The 22,500-nt window shown below is 39.7% G+C and overlaps 3 protein-coding genes and 1 long non-coding RNA gene across 5 annotated transcripts in view; 3 read left to right on the forward strand and 1 right to left on the reverse strand.

Annotated features, from left to right (window-relative positions):
• wasb (WASP actin nucleation promoting factor b) overlaps positions 1-22,500 on the reverse strand; it is a 126,467-nt gene that overhangs the window by 21,614 nt on the left and 82,353 nt on the right. The gene's annotated exons all lie outside the window — the stretch shown is intronic.
• On the forward strand, positions 4,687-9,672 carry LOC140362815 (uncharacterized). Of its 2 annotated transcripts, XM_072449036.1 has the most exons (5): positions 4,687-4,989; positions 5,533-5,608; positions 5,790-5,946; positions 6,541-6,591; positions 7,308-9,672. In XM_072449036.1, exons 1-5 carry the CDS (start codon positions 4,782-4,784, stop codon positions 9,462-9,464), a joined length of 2,649 nt encoding a protein of 882 aa, XP_072305137.1. In that variant the 5' UTR covers positions 4,687-4,781; the 3' UTR covers positions 9,465-9,672. The 2 variants fall into 2 exon arrangements, with proteins under 2 accessions (XP_072305137.1, XP_072305138.1); XM_072449037.1 differs by lacking the exon at positions 6,541-6,591 and having other exon boundaries at positions 4,688-4,989; positions 7,308-9,560.
• On the forward strand, positions 10,059-12,430 carry LOC140362816 (uncharacterized). Its single transcript, XR_011927121.1, has 3 exons — positions 10,059-12,087; positions 12,156-12,200; positions 12,347-12,430. It is a non-coding gene; the product is annotated as an uncharacterized lncRNA (long non-coding RNA).
• Positions 14,869-22,062, forward strand: LOC140362817 (protein-serine O-palmitoleoyltransferase porcupine-like). The gene is made up of 15 exons (XM_072449038.1): positions 14,869-15,014; positions 15,547-15,684; positions 15,753-15,945; positions 16,029-16,072; positions 16,162-16,343; positions 16,422-16,552; positions 16,624-16,644; positions 16,730-16,744; positions 16,816-16,941; positions 17,029-17,129; positions 17,421-17,497; positions 17,569-17,632; positions 17,707-17,792; positions 20,846-20,956; positions 21,636-22,062. Exons 2-15 carry the CDS (start codon positions 15,549-15,551, stop codon positions 21,735-21,737), a joined length of 1,389 nt encoding a protein of 462 aa, XP_072305139.1. The 5' UTR covers positions 14,869-15,014; positions 15,547-15,548; the 3' UTR covers positions 21,738-22,062.

A 22,500-nucleotide genomic window follows, 5' to 3' on the forward strand; every position in this document is an offset into this window, starting at 1 on the left:
AATGCATTTTAAGCCATGGCAGGTATGGACGGAGTAGATTGAAATATGAAAAGGGGGTTCTTGACTTGGGGGAGGGGTGGCTGCACTGTAGACTGGCTGCTTGCTTGGCTTGCTGTGAGGGTGACGTGTAATTGCCTCGTGTAGTGGTTGGGACCCCTTTTACCAGACTGGTGGCAGGGAAGACATCCTTAATGCTTGAGCTGTTCCACATATAGTACACGGCTGGCTGTCGTGTCTTTGTGCCGGTTGCAACAGGCCTGAATGTCACACAAACTGGAGCAAGTGATATGAGATAGGTGACAGGGATGGCTATAGGTCGAATGAAGCAAAAATACAATGGATATTCCGACTACAATTAGATTTGCCATTTTAAATTCCAGATTCAGTTCATGAAACATATTCTAAACATGTTCAGAAGCATTCATATTTAAGAGAAGACTAATACAAGGATCAAATGCACTTTTGAACATGTCTGTAGAGGTCTAGAGCAGGTTTTATACATAATCAGACTCCAAAGAGACAGGATTTGTGCTGCTGAAGAGAGTACATAAATAACTAGATTTATGACAATTCAAATGTATAAATCTTGCATCCCAGACCTGTTACAAAAGGGCAACATTTATTATTTTAGCCACATTTGCAAATAGTGTTTCATCTTTACCTAGAAATAGAAACGCCCCACCCCTTTTGGTACTTTATAGCAATGCTCTTCAATCATTTTCACTCCAGTTTATATGAAATAGGGTGAAGGAAAGGGTAATTAAAATATGTATATCGAGCCCTGAGTATTCATATATGCATAGAAATGAAGGAAATTGAATGTACAATACAACTTGATTGCATTTTCTTCAAGCAGGAAATAGACAAGTTTGATAACAAAACAGACAGTGGCTTCCTGCTTCATCTCTCACACAAACAGGGAGCAAAGCAGCACCATAGAGCTGTGACACAGGAATATAGATACTGTCAGTTCAAAAAGATCTGATGTGTGAGCGTATCATAGGACTACCGCAGAGAGAAGGGGACTGGAAAATCGGGGTGGATGCAGATGGAGGAGTCACCTTGAGGAGAGAAAGGAGGGAGGGTTGGGACGGAGCGGCACTGCCTAGTTATTTCTTTTCAGGTCATATGTGCATACAGAGTGGAATTTATAAAGAAGCAAACCAAGTGTTCTGTGAAAACTATAGGCACAGGCCAAGCAAACTCTTTCATCAACCAGTCATGAAAATCAAATTTCAATGTTATGATTATTTTGAAACTAAATATTTGTGCATTTTTTGCGTGAAAAATAAAACTGTCCAAACTGTCTAAAATAGCACTTCTAAACATGAACATTTCTGGCAGTGCAAAGCCTCTTCAAGTGGTACTCTGAGCCTTCTTTTGTTTTTCCCGGTACTTAGAATCAAAATCAGAATAGAAAAGGTTTATTGCCTTTGTCAGTGAACAAAAATCACAGGCTATGAGCCTGCTTTGGTGATTCGATGCAACATACAACAATGAACAATAATAAAAGCAAGATATATATCAAATCAAATAAGGCATGCATTAAAGAAAGGCTTTACTCTAGTTCAGAAAGTGAACAGTGCAGTGATTGATTCAATTATAGTTAAAGTGACTGGTGTTTAAGAAGTGTTCATGAGTCAAACAGCAGAAGGAAAGAAACTGTTCTTGTGGCGGGAGGTTCTGGTCCGGAAAGACCGTAGCCTCCTGCCTGAGGGGAGCGGCTCAAATAGTCCGTGTCCAGGGTGAGAAGGGTCCACTGCGATCCGACCTGCTCGTCCCAAAGTCCTGGAGACGTACAGGTCCTGCAGAGATGGAAATCTGCAGCCAATCACCTTCTCAGCAGAGGCACAATGCGCTGTAGTCTCTGTTTGTCCCTGGCTGTGGCTCCAGCGAACCACACGGTGATGGAGGAGGTGAGGATGGACTCAATGATGGCCGTGTAGAACTGCACCATCATCTGCGCTGGCAGCTTGCATTTCCTCAGCTGCCGCTGGAAGTATTCTCTGCTGGACCTTCTTGGTGAGGGAGCTGATGGTGGGCTCCCACTTGAGATCCTGAGTGATGATGGTACTGAGGAAGAGGAAAGAGTCCACGGTGATGATGGGGGAGTCAGTCAAAATGATGAGGAACAGTGGAGATGATTTTCCATGAGTATCTCCACTGTCATCTGACGTTGAGCTCCAGGTTGTTACCACAGCACCAGGACACCAGCCGTTCCACCTCACTTCTGTAGATTAGGGCGACGATTAGGGTGGTGTCATCCGTAAACTTGATCAGTTTTTTTCATTATGGTTGGAGGTGCAGCATTTTGTGTACAGGGAGAAAAGCAGGGGAGAAAGTACACAGCCCTGTTGACATCCTGTTCTTATAGTCCAAGTGTCTGAGAAATTCTTCCCCAGCCGCACGCACTGCCTCCGATCCGACATTGGAGTGCCAGGTTGATGGTGTCGTCTACAGACCTGTTGGTTCTGTAGGCGAACTGCAGGGGGTCCAGCAGGGGGGAGGTGAAGGACTTGAGGTGGGGCAAGACCAGGCGCTCAAATAACTTCATAACTACAGACGTCAGCGCCACAGGCCTGTTGCAGCGTGGGGGGCTCTGGGCTTGTAATTGGGGAGAAGTCGGAGCCCAGAACTGCTGCTTCAGACGTGTATTGTACTGTGTGTAATGTTTACAGCAACATTAAGCGTTTGTACGGACTGTCTGTGAATGCATCATACAGTGAGTTGTTGTGCTCATGTGCGTAGGTACGAGATTTAACCCGGATAACTAAACACGGTGCTTTGTCTGTCTGTATACATCTTAAACAGAGCAAATCATTAAACTGGACAACTCCAATCAGCTGCCTCATCTTCCCACACCTCCTTGTTAAATCCTTACTTCACTACTTTGTAGCGCTCTCTGTCTCCGGCCCTGTGCACTGCCTCCTTTTAATTGAACTATGACAAAAGTAGATCATGATTTTATATTTTCTTAATTGTAAACCGCAGTATTGTTCTAAAACAGCTTAATCATAGAAATTGGATAACTGCCTTCCCGATGAAAACTGCAAAACTTATTTGCCCCACCTCTGCAGATGGTGCTTATTTTTATTGTTTAAAAAATGTCTAGGCAACATATTTTATTTATATATAAATATATGTATGACACAGAGTCTGAATTTCTCAAATGAGCACAATAACAGTGATGTAGTAAGTGGGCTAAAAACTGAACATTTTCTGAACACTCAAAGGTAGAACAATACAAAATTACGAGCATGTATATTCAAAATACAACTTTTAATGAGATGTTGATGACGGAAGATTATTATAACATGGTTAAAAACTCATAAAAGTCGATTTGACATTACATTACATAATTGTTTCCAGTCTGGGCCTATTGTCATGATTTTGTACATATCACGTAATATGTCTTACTTCTTAGAAAAAACAAATTATTAAAGATTTCAATAAGAAACATGAGTTGGGGCGTTGCTAGTCAGCAGTGCTCAGTAGCTATCAAATATTGTCCAAGAAAGGGACAACACAATATAGATGAGAATTTCAGTAGACTCTAGCAGGCTTTAAACCATTATACAGCAGTGACATCTATTGGTTAAAAATCCAAATAGCGAAACAGAGAGGACACTAGCTGAGTCAAAGGTTGAACATGAAATTCGATGAGATTCATGAGTATGTCAAGGGCACTTATAGAAATTAGCAACTCTCTCGAGAGAGAGTAAACGGTGATTGATGTAAGAAAAACATTGTTGGTTGTCAAGTCGATGGAGCAAAATATGTGGGTGTAGGTCAGAAGGAACAAAGCTGCACCAGGAGGACCTTGAAATAATGTTGGTTACCTTATAGACCTAATCAGAGAGAAGCTAATCAAGTGAGGACAATCTTATCCACATTTAGGCCCAGTCTATGGTCCCCTTCTATGGACAGGACATCACAGGTCAGGGCGCTGTTTTAAGAATGAAAAGGATTTCTGTCAAACTCATCTTCATATAATGCAAGAATAAAATAATATGGTCTGTTTTATTGTATGGTTTTATAGTAGGCTAACATACAATGAAAATCAAAAATGTATCATAATGCATTTATAATAGAATATTTTTTTGCTGTTTGCTAGTTTGTTCCCCATAATACTTATGAAATTTCCCCATGTGTGCACAATAAAGGATTATCTTATCTTATCTTAGTGGCTACATTTCCCCCCAGTCTATTACAAAAACTGGTTTCAGTCATTCCTTCACTTGTGGGTTGTTGTTGTTGATGTTGTCGTTGTTTATTAGGATCTCCATTAGCCATTGTCTGTGGTCCGCATCTTTAAAACACGATTAGCTGAAAATATATATGTCTATCACAATATCTCAATAACAATACGTATAATATCTATGGGGAAGACATTTTTATTCAGTCGCTGTGTTACAAGCATGTGAGCCTGTGTGAAACTATGCAAGTTTCAACTAAGAACAAGCTTATTAAACCTTTGGTATTTGTTTGTCTTACTCACTCACTCACTCACTCACTCACTCACGTTTGCACACATAACAACTATATTAATTAAGAATAATAATTAGACATGTAGACAACAGTAACAGTAAATTAACCTGATTTAAGATCATATAGTAGATCCATGGATTTAGACTGGGGCGCATAATAGGTGCGCAGGGGTTGTACGTGATGGGTGGAAGCAGCCAATCACAGGCATCCTGTGCTACGTGCTGCGGAAGTCAACATTAGCTTGTTAGCAAAACTTGCCTATTTGCTAAATCCACACACGAGTGTCTTTTAAAATGGCTGATTGTTGTATTATTGGCTGTGACAACAAAGCAAAAAAACGTAGGGATGTTAAATTTTACTTATTACCCACCGCTAGAAGCTCACTGGTGTCCAAGGTGAAGCGTCGTCAGCTCTGGGTGGAGGCGATCGAGAAGGCGAACGGGACGTCGGAGGGACTGAGCCGCGATGGTGCTCAGATCTGCTGCGCACATTTCGTCTCAGGTAAACAAAAGGGAAAAGCAAAGTTTAAATCATACATTTTCTCGTTCAATAAAGGAAAGCGTTTGCCCACGTTGTTATTAACTCGCTATCAACCCCAGTCTGCTGTGAACCCGGCTGTGAACAATAATGTAATAAATAAGAAAAATGAAAGGTGCGCCATGTAACTTTTTCAGTGGGAGTCCGTCACGTGCTTGTCTATGGTTTACCTGTTTTACCATCAAACACATGTATATCTTGCATTTATTAAATCGCAGGTTATTTTATTATAAACGGTGTTTAGATTATACACATTGTTGTATTATTATTCATATTAATTTTGGCCAACTATTTGAAAAAGAAAATACCTAAACATGCATTCTTACTATATGAGCTGGGTCACAGCCACAGATTTAACCTGTCTTGGTGGCTTGTCTTGTAGTTAGAAGAGTTTAATGCCATTATGTGGAACATCTAAACTCCACAACACAAGGCTTCTACATTTACATCTGATTGCATTATCACACCATCACCTTGAAATGACCAAATCTGTTTTTCATTCCACAGGGCAAATGTCCCTTGATATTTCTGATCAAGATTTTGTCCCATCTGTGTTTCCAAAGGAACACACGGCAAATTCAAGGCAAGTAATATCTCTATAACAGCTTCAGTCAGGATTATAATAGTGTATCAACAAACAAGACGTGTATATTTCTATAGTTATTAGTCATTTGACACTTTTGCTGTATGTTAAGTACTAAGTATTGCTAAATAATGTGACAGTGTTGTGCTTAATGCAGTGTTTGTATACTTTTGCTTTTTAGAAGGCAAACATTGAGACCACGCTCAGGGGTTCTTGCTGAAACCCCCAAAGTGACACCAAAGAAAAAAGTAGAACGGAAACCAGCCAAATCTCCTGAGGAAGTCACCAGCTCCAATGATATTTTTTTGCCTGAAAACAATTATTGTGAACCTTTGGAGGTATGGAACTTAGACATCACTGTTACCATTAGCAATTTCGCCATTATTACTATTTAGTTGTTTTCTGTTTTCTGGATGGTGGGGCATTACCTGCTTGTCTCCATAGTTATTGCTTACCCTGAAATGTTCCACAGTATGGTATTACATTACACTACACTTGTATTTATTCAATTACAGTTGTTTTTTTTGCAGAACAATGCCTTGAAAAACATGCATTCTTACTGTGAGTTGTTAAGGGTTAGTTAAGGGTGCACTTTACTGTCCCTGTAGGGAAATTTGTCATGTGCATTTTACCCGTCATTCAATGCTGCTGGGGCATCTTCTTTGGAGCAGTGGGTACCACAGCGATATGATGATTTTAACCTTATACTGGGTCGCCTCTCCACAGTTCTGACTTGTAGTTTGGACTCATGCTTTTCTCCATGTTATAATAGATATGTTATATGTTAAACATAGTTCATTTTAGGAAAAGCAATAACATTTACATGGAGACAAGCAGGTGGTAGACCCTCCACCAGAGAATTTTCACAGTGCACTTGAAATTGTGCATTATTGGGCTCTATAACTGTTTAACTGTTTATTTATCTTTTTTAGGATGAAGACGTATTGGAGGAAGTAGAAATAATCCAGCCACCCTGTAGTCAAGTAATAATTGTATTCCGATACATTTTGGAAAAATGGGTCTTAAAAATGTACCAAATGGGTAATTTCTTTACTCTGGATAAGATAATGTATGAAATGTCATGTTTATCCACAAAGAACTTATTTAAAAATGATAAATCCATTATGCTCTTAATAACTTCATGCACCCAACCAACTGATGCAAACATAAATTTAAGGAACACGTTCTAGTAAAGTATTGCATGTTTCATGGTCTGAACATGCTGCAGCAGCATCTTCTGCACAGATCAGCTTCTGATCAGGTCCACAGCTCCTTCTCACCTCGGCCCAGAAGAGCGCAGCACAAACAGCATATCAAAAGTACTATTCCACATTGTTTAAAGCCTACGGACTTTCGATACGCTTATCGATACGGAGTCCGTGATGATATATCGCCGTATCGATATTTTGAACACAACCAACACAACACGCCTCTGTTATTAACCAGACTCGGGCCATTCCACTCTACTTTGAACGCAGCAGCTCAGGGCGGCTAAACTGTTTGTATAAACCGCCACAGAAACACACAAATATCAATATTAAATCACAATGTCTGTTGTAATATCAACAATAGAAACTAGAATGATCATCTCCATGGAGACAAGCAGGTGGTAGACTCCCCACCAGAGAAGTATCTATTATAGTGTTTAATGCATGGTTTTCAACATGGGAATTATTTTCTTCTCTGCTTATCTTTTTAGGATGAAGACGTATTGGAGGAAGAAGAGATAACTCAGCCACCCAATAGCCAAATAATAATAGAAAAACAACAAATAAGAATAGAATATGAAAAACTCAAAACACCCAAGTTGCAAATCAAATCTATTGTCGAACGCTTTGGTCAGTTTCGATGTGAGGTGTGTAATAGCAAATTCCCCACTGCCTCAGGACTTGTTAAACACAAGCAACTTCATGACCAAGAACAGTCCGATCAAGATGAAATTCTGCCCCCAGTGTCTGACATTGTGGAAAAAAGTGAATTTATAGACGAACCAGTTCATGTTGAGGACCCTTCTTTTCAATGTAATATGTGCAATCGATCTTTTCCTACCAACCATAGCCTGAAGCGACATAAGCTTTTGCACGTTCGTGACAACAGGAAGTGCACACAGTGTGGTACAATGTTTTGTAAGAGGCATAATCATGTCGTAGCCCAGCCGCAGATTTCAACTGAAACTTCTATTGAAGAAGCTGAAACACCAGACAATGATTTGGATGAATTTTCAGAATGTCCTATGCTACATTTAAGTGACAGTGATGATGATGTTGATGAAGCAGTGTTGCTAAACTCCAGCCTGACCATGGACTCCATAGCAGCAGCACAAGAACAAGCTGAGCCATCAGCAGACAATCTACACAAAGAAGCACCAGCCATTACCTTTAAACCACGGAAACCAGGCCTTCTGGCAGCATTTAAGTCCTTTTTAACCAAAAATAGGCCCGACAACCTTACAGAAAAGAGAAAAAGACTGCGTCTTCACAGGATTGACAGCGTCCCAACTTGCAAGGCGATCCGAACTACTGCAGCTTGTGCAAACACCTATACTACTGCTGCTCCTACTACTGCTCCTTCAGCTCCAGTTACTGCTCCTGCCACTCCTATTACTGCTCCTCCCGCTCCTATTTCCGCTCCTATTACTGCTACTCCCACTCCTATTACCGCTCCTATTACTACTCCTCCCACTCCTATTACCGCTCCTCCCACTCCTATTACCGCTCCTATTACTGCTCCTCCCACTCCTATTACCGCTCCTATTACTGCTACTCCCACTCCTATTACCGCTCCTATTACTACTCCTCCCACTCCTATTACCGCTCCTCCCACTCCTATTACCGCTCCTATTACTGCTCCTCCCACTCCTATTACCGCTCCAATTACTGCTCCTCCCACTCCTATTACTGCTCCTCCCACTCCTATTTCCGCTTCTATTACTGCTCCTCCCGCTCCTATTTCCGCTCCTATTACTGCTCCTATTACTGCTCCTATTTCCGCTCCTATTACTGCTCCTCTCGCTCCTATTACCGCTCCTACTGCTCCTATTACAACTACTACAGCTGCTGTTCCTATTACTGCTCGTATTATAACTACGGCTCCTGCTCCTCTTATTATGGCTTCCACTACAGGCATGACAGCCAAGTCAGTGTCAAAAACATCCAGCAAAACTGATGTTTTGACAACTTCTACAAATGCCTTAACACCCAACCTGGTAATGCCTTTTATATATGTTGCCCAGTCACAAAAGCAGACTCCTGGAGAACCCTTTCAGAAAATGGACCAATCAAAAGTAATTTTGTCTTCTTCCAAGCCACTACCAACTAACGTCATACAAGAGTTCATGACTTATATCAGCAAAAGTGAGAGCATGGAATCACAAGCACCACGACTTGTAACTTTTACTGCAAAACGGGACCAAGTAATGGCCAAGCAGGAGCTTAAAACCCCACCAAATATTCTGCCTAAGTCAAATCTTCAAACCCAAATGCAACTTCTGCCTAAGTTAGATTCCCAAACCACACCTCAAATACTGGATCAGATCTTTAAATCTCCGAAAAGAACTTCAATTGTCAAGAAAGTCAGCCCCTCGCCAACAGTGCAAGCATCTCGCAAGCGCCCTTATGTTCATGGGTCCCGGCCCCCTTCACCAGAGCCCATCCTCGCTAAAGTTAAGAAAGGCCCCTGGGATTCACCATTTCCAAATTACCCCAAAGATTTCATCCAGCCACACCTGCCCCAGACTCCTAAACTGCCACCCGAACTGCAGATGTTCTCACCACAGTTCCTCACATCTGCAATGCTCAATGTGGAAAGAAACTTTGAATATATTCTAAGTGACACTTTTGTAGATGCAAAAACCTGATACAAAATGACTTACCTTGAGCTGAAAAGGGACATCTGCATAAAACTATTGAATGTATGTTCATATTAATGTTGGTGGTTGTTACTAAAGATGTAAGTCTATATCTTAGATTTACGGTTATTTTGGTTTAAAAATATGTTTGTTCGATGTTCATAACTACATGGCATTGCACGAAAAAGTTGCTGCTATTTTAATGTTTACATTATACAATTGCCCTCATATTCTGAATCTTTTGTCTTTATATTTTGTAATAAAGAAAAAATACAGGCCTATTATGTCTTATGACTGTTCTTTAGGGGAGTGTCTACAGAGCCGCGGTGCACGGCCAAAACTGCTATGTTATTTTGTGCCGCGGCTCCTGAAACTGCAGGGCTATTTGACCGCGCCGGATATATATATATATATATATATATATATATATATATATATATATATATATATATATATATATATATATATATATATATATATATTTATTTATTTATTTATTTATTTATTTTTACTGACAAGTCATAATCAGTTGCAAATAAACACTAGCTTAGGAAAGTATCCAATTAATAAACACTATCCCGGCACTGCATGTGTCATTTATATTTGATCACTTATCTTGAGAACTTGTGGCTCCACAGTGCACGTGCCCTGCACACTTCTGACCTTATTATAATCAAACATTAATTTGTAACTGCTTTGAGAAAAGAGCTAATAGGTTAAAATTTATATGTTGCAGGTTAAAACCCCGGAGAGGGATCCACCTGATTTCGCAGTGAGTTCACCTCATCAAGAGGCTCCTTCAGACATTCAGACAAGCTGTAGTGACGACGAGTACAAGCCTCCAGCAAGTCCAAGCTCTTCATCCTGCAGCAATGTCTCAAACTGCTCCAGCCTGTCGTGTGAGTCAAAACCAAAGCCAACACAGTTGATCAGTCAGTCATCAAAAACCTATTCAAAAAATCGCCTTGTGCGCAATACAGAGATCACTGAAATGAGACTTAAAAGCTGCCAAAAGAAAAATGGTAAAAGAGTGTGGAACAAAGCTCATTACTGTGTTTACTACAAAAAGTCAAATGTAAAAATGGCCCGGCATCTGCATATGAAGCACATGGATGAAAGTGATGTTGCACATGCATTCAGCTTCCCAACAGGCTCCAAAGAAAGGAAGAAACTCCTAGAGACTCTGAGAAATAAGGGAGATTGGCAACATAACCAAGGAAGTGCTTAAGGATGGTAAAGGAGAGATTGTAACATGGAAACAGCCCTCTGCAAATGCATCTGTTAATGACTATTTGCCATGTCAGCACTGCTTTGCCATGTTTAAAAAAGGAGACTTATGGAGTCATGATAAGCTGTCCAAGCTGTCTCTTCCAAACTTCTTCCAATGCAAAAATCATCTGAAGGAGTCCAGAACGTCATCCAAAACATGTCGCTAGACAGTATCACCGCTGAGGTTCGAAGTGATGAGATGATATGTAAATTTGGAGATTCAATGTATGCTCGAAAAGGACGTGAACAATCTCAGCATCGGTATATTGCACAGAAACTGAGGGAACTTGGCCGTTTTGTGTTGGCAGCTAAACAAATTGACAAAACAATTTGTGGACTCAAAGATGTATGTAATCCAACCAACTTTCATTTCGCAATAGCAGCAGCTAGAAAAGTGTCACACTTCAATGAAGACAAGAGCGGGTATGGAAAACCTTCAACCGCTGTGAAAATAGGCTTTTCTCTCAAAGCAGCAACTGAAGCTTGGATTGGTCATTGCATCATGGTGTCAGATGTTTCTACTGAAAAACAGACAAAAAAGTTTAAGGAGCTTCTTGACAAAATGTGGTCAGACTATGTTTCTGCAAATGCCCACAGTTCCATGGAACAAAACAAATGGAACAAAAATGACAGTGTTCCGTCAATCAAGGCATTGTTGCCCTGCAGAATCATCAGAGGACTACTGAGGAAGAAGCCATAGCTGATCTAAGACAAACTGTAACAGTGTCGGCCTACAAACGACTCAGTGAAAGCCTTCTGGCTCAAGTCATAGTTTTCAACAAGAAACGTGAAGGAGAAGCATCACGGATAACTCTAGAGATGTTTCTGAAAGCTGACACAGACCAAATTAACCAGGACATTTATGAGACTCTGTCACCTGTGGAGAAAATGTTGAGCCACAGGCTCACTAGAATGGTAACGAGAGAAAAGAGAGGGTGAAAAGTACCTGTCCTGTTTCTTCAGCTCACTAAAGTGTCCATCAATTTTATGATTTCACTCAGGGACAAAGTTGGGGTTTGTCAGGACAATCCATTTTTGTTTGCAAAAATCGGCACAACAACAAATATCCATGGCTGTGACTGTTTGAGGAAATTTTCCATTGAATGTAAAGCAGACAATCCAGAACTGCTCAGATCCACTAAATTACAAAAGCATGTGGCAACATTGTGCCAGCTCCTGGACCTGGAGCTTGAGCAGGTAGCAAAGTTTATGGGCCATGACATCAGAGTACACTGTAACTACTACAGGCAGACTGATAAAATCTTGCAAGTAGCTAAAGTTGGAAAGCTTTTATTTGCCATGGAAGGTGGAGCTGAGGCCCTTAAAGGAAACAATCTTCAGACCCTGGATTCAGCAGTCTCTGGTTTGTACTGTCAAAATTAAAATGTCTATACATATCCTATGACTTCTGACTTGTTCTCTTTTCTACAGACAAGATGGTGTTGGAAGAAGAGCGCGAAGAGGACCACCTCTCCAGTATGTAACTGCATCCATGTCCAATCATAGCTGCAACATTGTACCACAAGTGTAGCACAACATTGCACTGGATATTTGAATAAAGTGAACCACTGTGAAGATCTGACATAAGAATAATTAGTAATAATGTATGTCTTTGTGTTCAGTGTCTGAACAATCTGATGGAGAGGAAACTATCCTGGAGCAGCCGTCCAATAAACGACCAACAAAGCTGCACGTGAAGAAACGCTCTGATGGTACTTTTTTTAATTGTGTTAAGTTTACAACCTTGAGGGATGTTTTAGTACAGCTGGAGGTCACAAAACATGAGCGTCACGAGATTTCAAGATTCAATTTAAAAATTACACTATTAAATCTCCATTTAAAAACTTCTTCTCTATCTTTTTAGTGAATTTGGGTCAGATGACACAATAAACCACTAAATAAACCTAATTTTATTTAATTTTGAGGGTTTACTACTTATGAGATCCATTTAATTGTACTGCTGGGAGCCGAGTTAGGTTGGATGGTTAGTTTGGGAGGTCTGGCCTGAATAGATGGAGAAATATTGAGTTAGGAAAATGTTTTATTCCATAATTTAGCTCTTGGGTAAAATAATGCTCAAAGAAATGTACAAAAACATTTAAAAGAAGTTGCTTATGTAATTTGTGATCAAACTTGGATGGAGCCAGAGAGGAATCTGTCCTGGGGCAGCCGTCCATGAAAGCATCCAGAAAGAGACGCCAAAAGAAGCGTCCTGATGCTGAGTAGTTTTGGGTGAAGGAATGCGCAATTAACAAATATTTAAAAGAAATTATGTTATTTGTGTTTTAGAGTCTGAACTGTCTGATGGAGATGGGACAGGAGGGTGTAAACCAGCCAGAAAGAGACGCTTGAACACGTGCACTGACGGTGAGATGAACAGTGACAGCTGACAATAGGATAAGTTATTGGCCTGACAAGAAATTCTCACACATTTAATAACTTAAGCCAATAATGTTATACTACATCAAACTGACTTTAAAATATTTTTTAAACTCATTAAAAAAATGTTTTAAAAATCTCTAAAATGTTAGATGACCTATGATTTAACTTTATATTATCTGTTACAGCTAATGTATATGCATTTCCCTCAGATGGAAAAGACTTATTTTGATTGGTTTGAATCCCTCCTCCCAGTGTGCACCTGTGATGGCAGGGATTCAAACCAATCAGACCTGAGTTCAGTTAAATAAATCAAATACTTTTTTTTTGGACCATAAACTTTATTAGACCGACAGCTGAGTGTGAAATGAGGATGAGAGAAAAGGGAAACGCGCAGTAAATTGTCAATGGCATGTGTGCTGATGCCTTAACCATCCCACCACCAAACAATTTAAACCTTGGACATTGTTCCATGTTGCTACAATTATAACATGGCATTTTAGGCCCAGAGCAGCCATAATTGTAACCTGCAGTTGCTTGTTGCAAATGTCACATTTATGCAAAATTACCATTCATAAATTTGTATTTATCCATCAGACGCACAGAAGAACACAAAGAGGCCATGGAGTGAGGAGGAAAAGCATGCAGTGGAGAAAAGGATGGGCACGTTTATTGCTCTGCGACGAATGCCTGGGAAAGAAGCATGCATGTTGTGCATAACACAGGAGTCTCCTACACTGAAAAAACGTACCTGGAAGGATGTGAAGTACTTTGTGTACAATGAAATGATTAGAGTCAAGAAAAAGCTGTTTTAAATTGTTTTGGGGTTGGTTTGTTCAGTGTCGAGCACTGACTGTGTTAAGCACTTTGGCACAGCTGTTTGTAAATAGAAAAAAATGCCTTAAGTTAAAAAAAGGAGACGTTTTTTTTTACTTTGTTCAGCTTCAGAAGATTGTTAGGTTTAGATCATCTGCCCAGACTCCTAAACTGCCACCCGAACTGCAGATGTTCTCACCACAGTTCCTCACATCTGCAATGCTCGATGTGGAAAGAAACTTAGAATATATTCTAAGTGACACTTTTGTAGATGCAAAAACCTGATACAAAATGACTTTACTTATTCACTACCTTGAGCTGAAAAGGGACATCTGTATAAAACTATTGAATGTATGTTCATATTCATGTTCAAACATTCATGTTTGTTGTTACTAAAGATGTAAGTCTATATTTTGTTAGATTTACGGTTATTTTGGTTTAATAATATGTTTGACCATGTTTGTTCGATGTTCATAACTACATGGCATTGCATGAAAAAGTTGCTGCTATTTTAATGTTTACATATACAATTGCCCTCATATTATGAACCTTTTGTCTTTATATTTTGTAATAAAGAAAAAATACAGGCCTATTATATCTTATGACTGTTATTTAATCATGTATTTTATAGCCTAAGTGGATGAAGTAAAATAAAATAATAACTGTTTATGGACGAAAAATGTACTGACCAATATTGTCTAATTAGTGTATTAATAAGGCGGTACAGGGTGATCACGGTTAACTGCATCATTGCGCAGACTTTCTCCATCCAGTTTCCATGCTCCAGCTGCACGGTGTACACATCCTATTGGTCTCGTGCGCCTGAAAACCCAAGCCGCGATTGGCCAGATCAAATGTCACTCATAACCATCGACGCAGTTCATTGGCTTTGGCAGAGTGCAGAGCGATCTGATTGGTCGCCACGTATACGCATGGCGCTGTAGGTTACTGGCCAGTGGTGCTGATGCTGAGACTATGGGAGGCATCGAGATAAGCATCCTCTGCATCGAGTAAAGCCCGACGGTGAAGCACAAAACAAGCAAGAAACAAGGAGCAGGAGAGCGTCGTGAGGAGCCCAGAGCCGCGGCTTTGACGGTGAGTCTGTGTCCTCTGAAAGAACCGCGCGCGAGGCGCTCATTCCACTGCCTGGGACGTGGGGGGCTGGGAGAGCTTTGACTACAAATCCGGCTGACTGCGCTTTGGCTAACATTATGAGTCTCACTGTTTTTCTAAGTATAAGTGCTATGCAATGACTGTATCATTTACTTTGGTTTTGGCTCAATTCGGTCAATAGGGCGACATTTAGAATGTACTGTGGAACAAATGGGCCATCGCTTATTAAGGGTATTTATCATGCAAATGGCAAGACTGAAACAGTAGTGGCATTTGTATTGTAATAGTCATATTGACCTATTTTCCTGCTTAAAATTGAGAGTACATATTAGTACGTGGGACTTCTGCAGGCTGTATATTACTGCTGAGCTCAAGTTGTCTCTCTCGTGGGAATAAACAGAAGGGCATTTGTGGATGTGCATCACCTGCTGTTTTCATCCTCTGTACTTGCAGAAATAAGCATTTTCTTGTCATATTTGCTCTAACATGGATTTCTTACTCTCGTGGAATCCAGGGATGGGTGTTTTTAGTCGACAGAAGTTCTTTGAGGAGCTTGCTCAGGGCTGCCTGCTGCCCACAGCTCAGCAGGGCCTGGAGCAGGTATGGCAGCTGCTGCTGATGTGCTTGCTGTGTCGCCTTCTCTGGATGTTGGGTAAGTGCAGTCGAGGCCCTATTTGTTCCTTTATTTCTGACTGTTGTTTAACTTGTTTCTTTGGCCAGGTCTCCCCTCCTTCGTCAAGCACCTCAGTACCGTGGCAGCAGGCTTTTACACGCTTTACCTGTTCTTTGAGCTTCATATGATCTGGGTGGTGTTGCTTAGCCTTCTCTGCTACCTCTTCCTATTTTTGTGCCGACATTCAACTATGAGAGGCACATTTCTTTCCATCACTGTTCTTATCTACCTCCTTCTGGGGTAAGAAACACAGATGAAAGTTGGCTGTCATTGTCATTGCTAAGCATCTATGACATTGTGTTTCCATTGTTTTCTTTCCTTAGGGAGCTGCACATGATGGATGCAACCAATTGGCACAAAATGAGAGGTATGGCAGGAATCAATTTAGCACATTGAGTGTTGAACAAACCACATTTATTGCACACATTGTATAACCGTCATGCATCTCCTCTGTAGGTTCACAGATGGTCGTTGCCATGAAAGCAATTTCTCTTGCCTTTGATCTGGACAGAGGGGTTGTTGCCAGTGTCCCATCACCCATAGAGTTCATGGGTTACATTTACTTTGTAGGCACGATTGTCTTTGGTCCCTGGATCAGCTTCAATAGCTACAAAGAAACTTTAGAAGGCCGTAAACTGGTAATTCACTTTTGACACAAGACTATGTAATTTTCCACACATTTTTTAGATTATTCTCATTTCCCTCTTTTCTTTTAGAGCTTATCATGGCTTTTGAAAGTATCTTTTAGCTGGGTGAAAAGCCAAATTTGCCTTTGTGTTTCCAACTGTGTGGCCCCATACCTCTTCCCCTATTTTATCCCTGTTTACGGAGACAAGCTTTTGCGAAGGTGAGAGACATAATTTATAACATTTCTTTAAGCCGCAAAATCCATAAACATCTACAATGTTTTATTGACAGCAAAAAGAGGAGAAAGATTAGGTAAATATAACACACACTTGTTTTTTTGCACATCAATAATTCCTTTTATCTTATTAACGTATTTTCCTTCTGACCCGCTTCTCAGAGGGACAGTGACAAAGTAAGTCATTGTTGTAAATATGTTGTTTGGCCTGATTAATGGATGATTTTTCATTTCTGACTCTGTTTTAGGTGGCTCCTCGCTTATGAGAACACACTGTCCTTCCACTTCAGCAACTATTTTGTTGGATACTTGAGTGAAACTACTGCTACTCTCTCAGGGGCAGGTTTTACAGAAGAAAAAGAGAATTTAAAATGGTCAGTAAATACAATCATTTCACACTCAGGAACAAAACATTATTGTATTCCTAAATAAAATGTGCTTTAATATTTGTCAATACAAAGGGATCTGGCAGTGTCGAAACCTTTAAACATTGAGTTTCCTCGATCAACAGTGGAAGTGGTTACCTCATGGAATACGCCGATGTCCAGCTTTCTGCACACCTGTAAGTATCTACACTCATACTTACTGTGATCAGTTGTGATGATGTCATTACATTGATATAACATTAAGATCTTACACTTGTCACAGTTACATTGCTCGGTGAGAAACAACGTCTTTCATTCACACACATTTAGATTTCATTTACGTTTTTGATTTAGTGCAGATCACAATTTTATAATATACTGTTTATACTTTATAATTTCATCCTACAATTCTGTAGAGATTAAAAATAAAACTTGATTAATCCATATGTCTGTAATTCAAAATTCAAAAGCTTATTTTGTATTCACAGATGTCTTTAAGAGTGCTCTTAAATTTGGAACCTTTACTGCTGTCATGATCACATACACTGCTTGTGCATTATTACATGTAAGTACTATTTTTATTTATCATAAAGTAATTTGTTTTATTTTGTGTTTCAATGACTGATTTCATTTTAGGGTTTAAGTTTTCATCTTGGTGCTGTTCTCTTATCTCTTGGTTTTATTACATATGTCGAACACGGTGAGTGTGATCCCAAAGCTGCCTTTCTATTCACACCTTTAATGTCTCATATTATGCTTTGCCGTGTTTTATAGTATTACGGAAAAGACTTGCAGATGTGCTTAACGCCTGTATATTATCAAGGAAGTGCCAACCAAACTGCCTGCACAAGAACAAAAATGTAGGTGCTTTTCCCCTTTGTGTACAGTTCAGTTCATTACATTGTGTTCGTGTAGTATAGAGTAGAAGTTATTTATCACTGTTTTTTAGAAAAAATATTTATTTAGTTTACATGTCAGTAAATTAAAAAACAAAAAAACTAACTTGCATTCCTGGTATAAACACTGAATTTTGTCATTATTTGAGTTTAGTTTAGTTTGTACGACGGAGTATAAGGGCCAACCAAAAAAATAAAAATGCGGGGCACTACGAGAATAAAGTCATTAATTAATGACTTTTTTCTCGTTAATTAACGAGATTTTTCTTGTTAATTAACGAGAAAAAAGTCATTGATTAATGCCTTTTTTCTCATTAAATAACGAGAAAAATCTCATAATTTAAAGACTATAAAGGCAGATACGCGGTTCACTTTCAGCACCATGTAACGTGCTCCCCCCTCAGTGTTACATAATGGTACAGTCCAGTAACAGCGCTGTGTTTTGTATGTTTAAAGCTCTGAAGCTGATCTGCTCTGAGTCCAATCCATCTGTGGAGTCTTCATTACACAAACACACCACCACCAGGACGCAAATGGCGCTTGGTTAAAAGTGAATACAAAAGCCCACAATAGATGTCGATCTTTATAATGCGGGTCTTTTAGACATTACAAACAATCATTTCCCCGGTGCAGTGTCACATGTCAGGTCCTGGACCTGTAACATGACGTACTCCAGTGTTGGTGCTCGCGTGTGTTGGAGCTCATGCCATGATGTATGGATGATGTATCTGGATGATGCATCTGGATGATGTGTGGATGATGCATCTGGATGATGTGTGGATGATGTATGGATGATGCATCTGGATGATGTATGGATGATGTGTGGATGATGCATCTGGATGATGTGTGGATGATGTATGGATGATGCATCTGGATGATGTATGGATGATGTATGGATGATGCATCTGGATGATGTATGGATGATGTATGGATGATGTATGGATGATGCATCTGGATGATGTGTGAATGATGTATGGATGATGTATGGATGATGTATGGATGATGCATCTGGATGATGTATGGATGATGTATGGATGATGTATGGATGATGCATCTGGATGATGTATGGATGATGTATGGATGATGTATGGATGATGCATCTGGATGATGCATCTGGATGATGTGTGGATGATGTATGGATGATGTATGGATGATGTATGGATGATGCATCTGGATGGTGTATGGATGATGTATGGATGATGCATCTGGATGATGTGTGGATGATGTATGGATGATTTATGGATGATGCATCTGGATGATGTATGGATGATGTATGGATGATGCATCTGGATGGTGTATGGATGATGCATCTGGATGATGTGTGGATGATGTATGGATGATGTATGGATGATTTATGGATGATGCATCTGGATGATGTATGGATGATTTATGGATGATGCATCTGGATGATGTGTGGATGATGTATGGATGATGTATGGATGATGCATCTGGATGATGTGTGGATGATGCATCTGGATGATGTGTGGATGATGTATGGATGATGTATGGATGATGCATCTGGATGATGCATCTGGATGATGTATGGATGATGTATGGATGATGCATCTGGATGATGTATGGATGATGTATGGATGATGTATGGATGATGCATCTGGATGATGTGTGAATGATGTATGGATGATGTATGGATGATGTATGGATGATGCATCTGGATGATGTATGGATGATGTATGGATGATGTATGGATGATGCATCTGGATGATGTATGGATGATGTATGGATGATGTATGGATGATGCATCTGGATGATGTGTGGATGATGTATGGATGATGTATGGATGATGCATCTGGATGGTGTATGGATGATGCATCTGGATGGTGTATGGATGATGTGTGGATGATGCATCTGGATGATGTGTGGATGATGTATGGATGATTTATGGATGATGCATCTGGATGATGTATGGATGATGTATGGATGATGCATCTGGATGATGTATGGATGATGCATCTGGATGATGTATGGATGATGTATGGATGATGCATCTGGATGATGTGTGGATGATGCATCTGGATGATGTGTGGATGATGTATGGATGATGTATGGATGATGCATCTGGATGATGTATGGATGATGCATCTGGATGATTTATGGATGATGTATGGATGATGCATCTGGATGATGTATGGATGATGTATGGATGATGCGTGTGCGTAAAACATATTGCTTTTAGGCTGTGCCAAACACGATCTGGGCGTCAGGAGCTGAGAGGAAGCGCAGACGGATGTTTGTGTTCTGTGTGTTTTACTGAGTTTGTCCAAAGGATCACAAAAGGTTAGAATCCGGGCATAAAACTTAAGTGCACACAATGAGCACGTGAGAATAGTGACTGAGCAAAGTGCCCACGTAGACAATCAACTTAGAGGAGCAGAGAACCCAGAGAACGTGTGAATATAACAGCGAGGCTGCTCCTCCTGTCTGCGGGCAGCTGTGGCGCGGAGCACGGCTGCTGTTTGAGCCCATGATGCATTACGGGTCCATCATGGAGAAAGTAAAGCCTTTATCCAACAGTTTGTGAATGATGCGGAACAGGAAAGGTGCTGCTAAACGCAGTGTCTTGTCTTGTAATAAACACACGTAAGACATCGTTTTAAAGGTCAGGAAACACTTTAACATCTATTTCAGGCTTTTATGTAGTTCTAAACTGTCAACTCATCCAAGCCCGTTCTTGTGCGTCCTGACCGTGGGGCTGAAAGTGAACTGCTCACGTCACTTTGAATCGGCACCTGAACTACGACTTTTTTCTCATTAATTAACGTCTTTTTTCTCATTAATTAATGACTTTATTCTCGTAGTGCAGCGCATTTTTTTCCCCTTAGTTGACCCTTATACGCCGTCGTAAGTTTGGTTATTTTCTTCTACATAAAGTAATTATGATGATTAATGATATTATAGTTAGGGGATTTTTGTAAATTCGTAGCTGCTCTTTCTGAAATCATTTCCCTATAAAGCAGCAGGGAAAAAAACATTCAAAATCAAATGTTTTGTTTCTGCAGAGCCTCTGGGTGCATATTATAAACTTGGCTTTCAGTGTTTTGGCCGTACTTCACATGACGTACCTGGGCTCTGTGTTTAACTCCAGTGTGGACTTTATGGAGGAGGATGAGGTGAGCTTTAGACATTGTTTGGAAGATTCAACTCGAAACGATTCAGTCAATACTGTTCAAACACTAGTGATTTGAGGAAGAAACTCTTGAATTACAGTATGTGCATGATCGTTTGTATCAGAACAAAGGGTTAGGGTAACCCTAACCCTTTTTAATGTGTTTTAGTGATATTTGTATTAGGAACTGAGACCAGCACAACCTTCGTGTACACACAGCAGCCTTACGCTCACATATCATAAATCATTCAAATAAACCATTGCAGTAGGACAAATTAACCATGATAAACTGCAATAAATAAATAAATAAATAGGCAGATAAATATTGCGCATGACGTAAGCCTACATTAGTGCATTAGTTATTGCACATCCCCAAAGGTCTAAGCATGTGCACTAGTGACACTCCCTCAGGCTTACATATGTACAGATACAGGCCCATGTCCATATAAGTAATGTATATTCCCTAGTGCTCATAAATCCGGTCATGCCATTAATTTAGGTTCTGTAGAGAAACTAATTCACACATTTGTAAATCTGTAAGGTTTGTGGTGCATCTATTTACTGAAATACTTTCAATTTTTAACCATACTATATTTATTCACTGAATTCCTTCATTAGTCCTCAGTAAGTGTAATTTGTTGTTATCTTGAGTTTACAAATATTATTTTTACTGCCCCCTTCAGGATGATATCACCCATCACACCATTCAGCGCTGGTCAGGGTTGAGCTGGACGAGCCACTGGTTAACATTTGGATGCTGGATTTTGTATCGCCTCATTCTGTGAACGTAAAATGAACACATTGAACTGAAGAAAGCAATAATGCTACATCTAGCTCTCCATTTTGACCAAATATGAAAGATCATCAAGATACTATTACATAGGACTTTAGTTGTGGAAAATGTTTTTTTTCTTATGACACCCTTTTATATTCAAGTCACAGTTTCCAAGCCCTCATGTTGTGACAGCAGTTACCAGTGTCTCACCGTGAGTCATAATCAATACCAATCAGCATGGAGGAGATCAGCTATAGACGCCAGGCTGATGCAGATCATTAATAATCTGAAGTTTGGATCATTATGAATTTATTTGAGCATAAGAAAAGTTTACACTAGAGAGGTTAGAGCACAAAGAACACTATATTTTATACCATTAAGAGTTATAACGACAACAAAAAAGTTTCTAGTATATTGTGACTAAATTATGTTTTTTGTAGATACATTTATCTGAAATGTTTAGTCAAAAATAAGACGCTGATACACGAATAGAGAATGGAGCAAGGAGGAGAAGTATTTACATGTTTATATTTAAACCACATGCTTCTTCGAATTATATAACATTATTTTACAACTCTGTGTATTTAAACAAACAGAAAATGATTTTTTTGTCTTTAACCATAGGCCTAAAGTTCTGATACAAAAGCTGTCATTTTAAATGTTTTATTAGAGAATTAGTCTTCACTGCAGCGCCAATACATCTAAATCTATTTTCAATCCTATTCGGTTATGTATGTCTTTTCCCTGTAAATGTGAATGCACTGGGACACTTG

Source organism: Eucyclogobius newberryi, unplaced genomic scaffold, assembly GCF_026437365.1.
Source record: "Eucyclogobius newberryi isolate DKJ021-1_F unplaced genomic scaffold, fEucNew1.0.hap1 SCAF_17, whole genome shotgun sequence".
Lineage (NCBI taxonomy): Eukaryota > Metazoa > Chordata > Actinopteri > Gobiiformes > Gobiidae > Eucyclogobius > Eucyclogobius newberryi.

Coding starts and splice junctions, on each gene's coding strand:
- LOC140362815 (XM_072449036.1), top strand. CDS start 4,782: ATGGCTGATTGTTGTATTATTGGCTGTGACAACAAAGCAAAAAAACGT. Junction 4,990..5,532: donor CTGCGCACATTTCGTCTCAG/GTAAACAAAAGG, acceptor TTCATTCCACAG/GGCAAATGTCCCTTGATATT. Junction 5,609..5,789: donor GAACACACGGCAAATTCAAG/GCAAGTAATATC, acceptor TTTGCTTTTTAG/AAGGCAAACATTGAGACCAC.
- LOC140362817 (XM_072449038.1), top strand. CDS start 15,549: ATGGGTGTTTTTAGTCGACAGAAGTTCTTTGAGGAGCTTGCTCAGGGC. Junction 15,946..16,028: donor CTTATCTACCTCCTTCTGGG/GTAAGAAACACA, acceptor TTCTTTCCTTAG/GGAGCTGCACATGATGGATG. Junction 16,073..16,161: donor CAATTGGCACAAAATGAGAG/GTATGGCAGGAA, acceptor TCTCCTCTGTAG/GTTCACAGATGGTCGTTGCC.